Source organism: Kryptolebias marmoratus, linkage group LG16 (genome assembly GCF_001649575.2).
Source record: "Kryptolebias marmoratus isolate JLee-2015 linkage group LG16, ASM164957v2, whole genome shotgun sequence".
In the NCBI taxonomy this organism is placed as follows: domain Eukaryota; kingdom Metazoa; phylum Chordata; class Actinopteri; order Cyprinodontiformes; family Rivulidae; genus Kryptolebias; species Kryptolebias marmoratus.
This window is the reverse complement of record NC_051445.1, coordinates 5,293,793-5,300,854: the sequence shown is the minus strand read 5'-3', so window position 1 is coordinate 5,300,854 and position 7,062 is coordinate 5,293,793. Positions and strand designations below refer to the sequence as shown.

The 7,062-nt window shown below is 40.1% G+C and overlaps 1 protein-coding gene across 1 annotated transcript; it reads right to left on the bottom strand.

Moving 5' to 3' along the window:
- Positions 1–1,180: 1,180 nt before the first annotated feature.
- On the bottom strand, positions 1,181–5,909 carry LOC108243220 (beta-2 adrenergic receptor). The gene is made up of 2 exons (XM_017428509.3): positions 5,740–5,909; positions 1,181–2,622 (listed from the first exon to the last, which is right to left on the bottom strand). Exon 2 carries the CDS (start codon positions 2,586–2,588, stop codon positions 1,557–1,559), a length of 1,032 nt encoding a protein of 343 aa, XP_017283998.1. The 5' UTR covers positions 2,589–2,622; positions 5,740–5,909; the 3' UTR covers positions 1,181–1,556.
- Positions 5,910–7,062: the final 1,153 nt, after the last annotated feature.

Here is a 7,062-nt window from a genome sequence, read left to right as displayed (position 1 = left end):
TTCCAAAGAAGTTGAAATGTTCAAAATATAAATAAATGCATACATCATAAACCCACATATTCTTCATAATGCAACACAGAAAGCAAATCAAATTTTAAGTTAAAGTTTATGTTTTCATTTACTACTTTAGATTCTAATAGCAGCCTGTGTAATGTGTTATCAGAAAGTTGGACCTTAAATGTCTGAACTGTTACTTTGATAAATTTTACGATTTTTACATAATCATTGATCAAGTTTATTTTTACAGATTTTTCTATAAAATAATCACTTGGCAATTGATTGACCTGACCTGACATGTATGTTTCTGAATTGAAACATACATATCGTACTTTAACTTTTGAAATGTCTACAAATGATCAAATCTTTGCAAACAAATTATTCTTATTTTGATACATAAATAAATTAAACTTCAAAATGCAGGGATTTTTTCCCACCTAGTGTGCCTTTCACTGCTGTAGGACTTGTGTTTTTTTATCTCTGTGGAAATATATTTGACCTGATATTCATGTTGTGTATATATATACTATGGTCCATTCGGACCCTTTTTAAATGGTGCAAGAATCTGGTTCGCATTGTAGGCAGTAAGTTGGACCGCTTCAGGGTAGGAGCTGAATTTCACCGTCTGTTGTTGCCAATTCTGTTTAGAACTTTCATGAACAGAATTTCTTGGAATAGCCAGGAGCCAGAAAGGGTCTGATTTGGTGGCCTAATTATTCCATCTCTGCTAGAAATGAGATCTTGGATACAGGTAGTCTCTGCAGGGTAGCTCAACTCTCCCTTAGAGATAAGGTGAAAGGTTTGAATATCCAGGAGGGACTTGGAGTAGAGCTGCTGCTCCTCCACATCAAGAGGAGCCAGATGAGGTGGTTCAGACATCTGGTAAGGATGCCCCCTGGATGTCTCCCTGGGAAGGTGTTCCGGCATGTCATGTCCAACTTGGAGGAGACCCCGGGGAAGACCCAGGATACGCTGAAGAGACTGTGTCTCTCAGCTGGCCTGGGACCACTTTGGAGTACTCCCAAAAGAGCTGGAAGATGTGGCTATGGAAAGAGATGTCTGGGCCTCCCTGTTTAAGGTCCTGTCCCCGTGACATGACTCCAGAAGAAGCAGCAGACAACAGATGGATGGATGGATGGAATTCTAAAAAATGTTTTATTTTCCACCAATAAATGTGCCTGAGGCAAAAAATTGTGCAACATATAAACTTTTTACATTGTTAAAACAAAAACAACATTTAATTTTATTCTGTTTATAATAAATTACTCTCAGGTAAACAACCTTTTTACAAACTGTGACAGGCCTTCGTTATTTAACATCACACAGAACAGGACAAATGCCCACAGAGAAGAATATTTACATCCAGTATAAATAAAACTCTTCATGCTTTTTATTTATGTAAAAGGTGTTTCAAGCAACTTCAGAATAGCAATCCACAAGACATGCAGTACAGTAGGTCTCTTAACGAGACTCACAATGGAGTGGATAAAAAGTTCAAATAACATACAAACATCTAAAAGACATCCCCCTGATCCAAAAGTCTTCAGTTCTTTGTGTGTTTAGGTTTTGGTGGTGTTTTGTCTGTGAGGCATAAGAAGTTTATGTGCACGCAGTCTGAACTTCTGATCCCTCACACTGTAAATAATGACATTCCAGCAACTGTTTGTAGCCAAAATCCAGAAGGCAAAGAAGGAGAAGTTGCACCATTCATTCCCCAAAACGTTCCCAACCACAAAGACAGCAATGGGGGTGAAAGACGCTGTGAAGGCCAGTGTTAGGGTCCCAATGGTCTTAGCTGCTTTAATGTCTGAGAAAGTCGGATTGCTTGTGGTATGGATTTCAGTTTCTGCCAAGGTTTTCCTGTGTTTTGAGTGTTGCCTGATGCTGGACAGAGAAATGATGTTAATGACAACAGTGCCCCCAAGAAGAGTAAAGTCAAATGCAGGGAAAAGGAGAAGAATGTTCCAGGCCTGGCTGGGGAACTCACCAATGGTCCCCAAGGCGTAGTTACACATCCTGCTGCAGGAGTTATACTCAAGAGCGATCTCGCTGCTGAAGACCATTGGAGACACAGCCAAGAAGAAACTCCCCACCCAGGAGAAGAAAATGAGTATTGTTGTCCTTTTACGAGTAATAACAGAGTCCTTGTGCAGCGGCCTCAGCACTGCAATGCTCCGCTCAATTGTCAGCAGGAAGATGGTTGTGATGGAGACGAAGGTGCACCCAGCGAAAATTGGACCAATGATGTTGCATGGGTGAAAAGTGACTGATTGTGAGTTGTATGAAGTCCACTCAGGTGCTGAGTCAGCCACCATAAGGTAGACCTCAGCATAGACAGACAGCGGCACCACAAATATCCCCACAGCAAGATCGGCAATAGCAAGGGACGCCTTCAGGTAGCCCTGCGGTGTGTGGAAGTGTTTGTTCCCCACGACCACAGCCAGAGTCACCAAATTCCCAAACAAGGTGGCAAAAATCAGAAGCACCATGAAGAGCACCATGAGGATTTTATTGATCAGAGTGCAGCAGCACACCGTGCAGAGTGCTGGTTCAGTTCTGTCCAACATAGTCAGTGTGCTGGTCTCAATCATTGGGAAAAGGATTGATAAACGTTCACAGCGTAACCTGAAATGAAGAGAAACAGAAAAAAAATCAGACATGAAGTAATGGCTTTGAAACAGAGGACAGAAATCAAACAAAACCCAAAATTTGGACATTGAATACCAAAGCAACAATGTCAAGGATACACAATATTAATTATAAATGTTTGCAGATGTTATTAAAATTGTGAATTTTTAGCATTCATATCCAAAAAATGCATGACTGTCATTAAAAAAATGGAAAAATGATTGACTACTTTTTTCTGTCTGGTTTGGACCACTGTTTGAGCTGCAAGATGCAGCAGCTCTGTCTCATGTCTCTGCTTAGTTCATTACAAGTTATTACCACACAATCCTTTCTCTAATAGTAGATAAAAATAATTCCAGACTGTACCACAATATTTAGATCAACCTGTTGTAAGAAATACAATATATTAGTCATATCTGCATTTTTATTCATGTCTGGACAAAAAAACCCGGAGTTTTGTTTTCATTATTTATGGATGATGATGTGATTTGTAACTTGTGCTGCTAGATGGTACTACATCCCAGTCATCACTGTATGACTTCAGGTGCATCTTCACTTGAGTTTCTTTTTCATAGTAACACAATTTTTGTTATTGTCATGTTCAGATACACAAAGAATTCAGTAGTGATTGTATCTTTCCTTCCTCCATCTGTAGCCTTTGCATTTTTATGTTCTTCTGCTGTCACTGTAATTCATCACTCATCCACCTGATGCCCAATGACCACATGTCCCCATCAATTGTTTCTCATGTCCCCGTTCATCAGCTGTCTTGCAAATCAACCCTCTCTGTTGCCAAAAACTTCTCCTTTATTATCAGAGACACCTAGTTCCTGCCTCATCTCTACCGCTGCATATATATATATATATATATATATATATATATATATATATACATATAACTTCCATGGCTACAAGTTTATAAAATCAAGCGCCTAAGCATGCAGATTGCTTCTACAAACACTTGTGAAAGAATGAGTTGCTCTCAAGAGCTCAGTGAAGTCCAGCGTGGTATCATGGTAGGATGCCACCTGTGCAATAAGTCCAGTCATAAAATTTCTACTAAATATTTCACAGTCAACCCTTAGAGGTATAATAACAAAGTGGAAGTGATTGGGATTGACAGCAACTTGGCCATGAAGTAGTAGGCCACAAATAATCAAAGAGCTGGCTCAGCGTATGCTGAGGCTCATAGTGCACAGAGGTCACCAACGTTCTGCAAAATCAGTAGCTACCGACCATCAAAGTTCATGTGGTCCTCAGATTAGCTCAAGAACAGTGTGTAGATAGTTTTATGGAATGGGTTTTCTGAGGCCAAGCAGCTTCATCCAAGCCCTACATCAACAAGTGCGATGCAAAGCATCAGATGCAGTGGTGTAAAGCACGCCACCACTGGACTCCAGAGCAGTGGAGACTTATTCTCTGGAGTGATGAATCATCCTTCTCTGTCTTGCAGTATCCTCTCTGGATGAGTCTGGATTTTGCAGTTGCCAGTAGAATAGTACTTGTCTGACTGCACTGTTTCAAGTGTAAAATTTGGTGGAGGTGGAATTGTGGTTTGGGGTTGTTTTTCAGGAATTCGGTTCCTTCACTAAGTTTCAGTGAAATGAACTCTTAATGCTTTAGTATACCAAGACATTTTGGACAATTTCAAAGTCCCAACTTTGTGGGCAACAGTTTGGGGACGGCCCCTTCCTGTTCCAACATGACTGTGCACCAGTGCACAAAGCAAGGTCCATAAAAACCTGGATGAGTGAGTTTGTGTGGAAGAACTTGACTGGCCAATACAAAGTCCTGACCTCAACCTGACAGAACACCTTTGGGATGAATTAGAGCAGAGACTGTGAGCCAGGTCTTCTGTCCAACATCAGTGTCTGACCTCACAAATGTGCTTCAGGAACGATGGTCAAAAATTCCCATAAAAACTCCTAAACCTTGTGGAAAGCCTTCATAGGAGAGTTAAAGACATTATAACTGCAAAGAGTGGGTCAACCCTGTGGATTAGGAATAAGATGTCGCTCATGTTTATATGTGTGTGAAGGGAGATGAGTGAATACTTTTGGAAATTTATATATATATAAAGCTACTATAGTGGAAATGTAAATTTGTTTATTAGTTAGTAGCACTTAATACACCTAAATGATAAATTCTTAGAAAACAAATCATGTTGCATCAGAGCAGGGTGACATTAAAAGGAAGGGATGATGCTGATGATGCTGCAAACAAAGTTGATTTGACATCAGTTGGCACGCGAGATTCGCTGTACGCGCGCACGTGAGTAGGGCTCAGGCAGCCCCGTGGTGATGGATGGATGGATGGATGGATGGATGGATGGATGGATGGATGGATGGAACTTGAGCTCGAGGCAGGATGACGCAATAATCTGGATACCAGCAGCTGTAGTAGTAAACAAAACTCAGCTGACACCCGTTTATTTATTTATTTATTTATTTATTTATTTTAATCCTGCTGGTTCCTGAACATCCTTCACTCTTCAACTCTTAAAATGCGTTTTTTATCTTTGTTGAATTAATTCACTGAGTCTAATTTAGCTAAAACGTGTCCAGACTATGGAAGATTTTTATCTGGAGATATATAATAACTTTAAATTTAGAGTTTTTCGTAATAAGGGCGTCAAATTGAAATCTCCTTTCCCGCAGGAAAGTCCTTATTTGGTAACTGTGTTTCTTTGGTGCGCACGGAAAACAATTTGATTAGAAATGTGTGATTCAAACAGAGACCTGGGCTATTTCTGCAGCTTACAAAATAAAATAAAACTTTAGACTCTGATTTCACGGTGCACGCTGCAGTGATCAAAAATACACCATAGACTCAGACTACTCTTGTCTTTACTTATCCTGCCTGTGACTTTCAGCTGTTATATCCTTAAGCTCTTTTTCTTCACTACATATCCATCTGAAGCGCGCAGCCATGCGAAAACCCATCAAATCCACCCATTAAGTCTTAAAACAAAGAGAAGTCCCTTAAAATAAAAAGCTGCTCCGGCGCGCACAGAGAAGCGCGACTTTTGTGATATTCTTCGGGAAATAACCACTTCAGGCACTTTTGCATTTATAATACGGTTGGTATATTTTAAAGTCAGTCCACTGTACTCACTTTCAGTTTTAAATTCTTTTCAAGATGCCAGAAGAACCCGCAGAGCGCCATTTCAGTGTTGGAAATCCATATAGCAGAGGCTTTTTTTTTATAACGCCTGAAGTCCACAAAACAAGAATAAAGAGGTAGAAAGTCCAGGATCCGAGCTGCTGCAGATGTGGGAGTCTCATCCGGCGCTGCGCTCTGATCCGCCGCGCTCCGGAGGGTCCTTTAAGACTCTCCTCCGCTGGTTGGTACCCATTGGCTGAGGATGCTGCTGATGACAGAGGAGCCCACCGCCCCCAGAATGACGCCTGCTGCACACCAGGAGAGGAGGAGAGGGGTGTCTGCACCAGAGGTGGGTGGTGCTTTACACTCAAGTGTTTAACTGGTAGCAAGACTGGGTCATTCTTCATCATTAACCCGATTGCAGAGCTTAATTTGACTTCTTCCTTTCCTTTTTTTATTATTGATTATTAATTTCAGGCCTCTGTTCAATAAAGCCCACAAAGCTGTGGCTCTCACCTTTAGTCACTGGTGAAGCATATATTAAAACCCACTCGACGTAGTTTAATATCTGACATGAGAAGCTTGTTCAGATCCTTCTTTATTAAATTACCTCTCTGAGACTTTTTTTGACATGCGTTACCAGGCTGTGTGATTTATATCTCAAATGTCCTCAAAATGAAAAGATTGGGATTTTAAAGGGTTATATAAGCTTCATGTCTTTTGAATGTTCTTTCATCAGATTTAATGTTGGGCTTTTAATAATGTGGGGGGATAAAAGTCAAAACACAAGCTGAAAATGGTCAAATTTCTACAATAAAAGAACTATTGTATAATTAGCAGATAAAGAAAATGGCATACAGTGAAATAGGTGAATAGCATTTGCCTCAAAGAACCTCACAAAACTGTATTTTTAATATTACATAGATAAGCATAAAATAAGAAGAGTGACTCAAGTTCATAAATGACACATTAAGATATGAAAACTTTAAGCAGTTCAAATACAATTCTGGATGCAAAAATATGTGGCCAGGTGTAAAAAAACAGAACTGGAAGAGATCCACTCCTGGAGTTTATTAAATCTGTACACATTTGATTTATTTTACACCTAATTCTCTTAAAAGCAACAGATCACCTCCTTAGGTTTAGTGAAGTTGAAAAGATGAACAAGTTTTTACTCCTGTCCCTCCAGGTTGGTGTTTGAGTCTTTGTCTTTGTATCCAGAAGTCTTGTTCTGTGATGGTAAGATGGAGCACGAGACGGATCAACAAACTCAGGCTTCATCCACATAATAAGGCTGTTCTCTGGTCCGTCATGGTGAAGAAAGAGATGGACGGA

Bases quoted from the DNA above. Each gene is read 5' to 3' on its own strand.
- LOC108243220 (XM_017428509.3), bottom strand. From the start codon at position 2,588: ATGATTGAGACCAGCACACTGACTATGTTGGACAGAACTGAACCAGCA.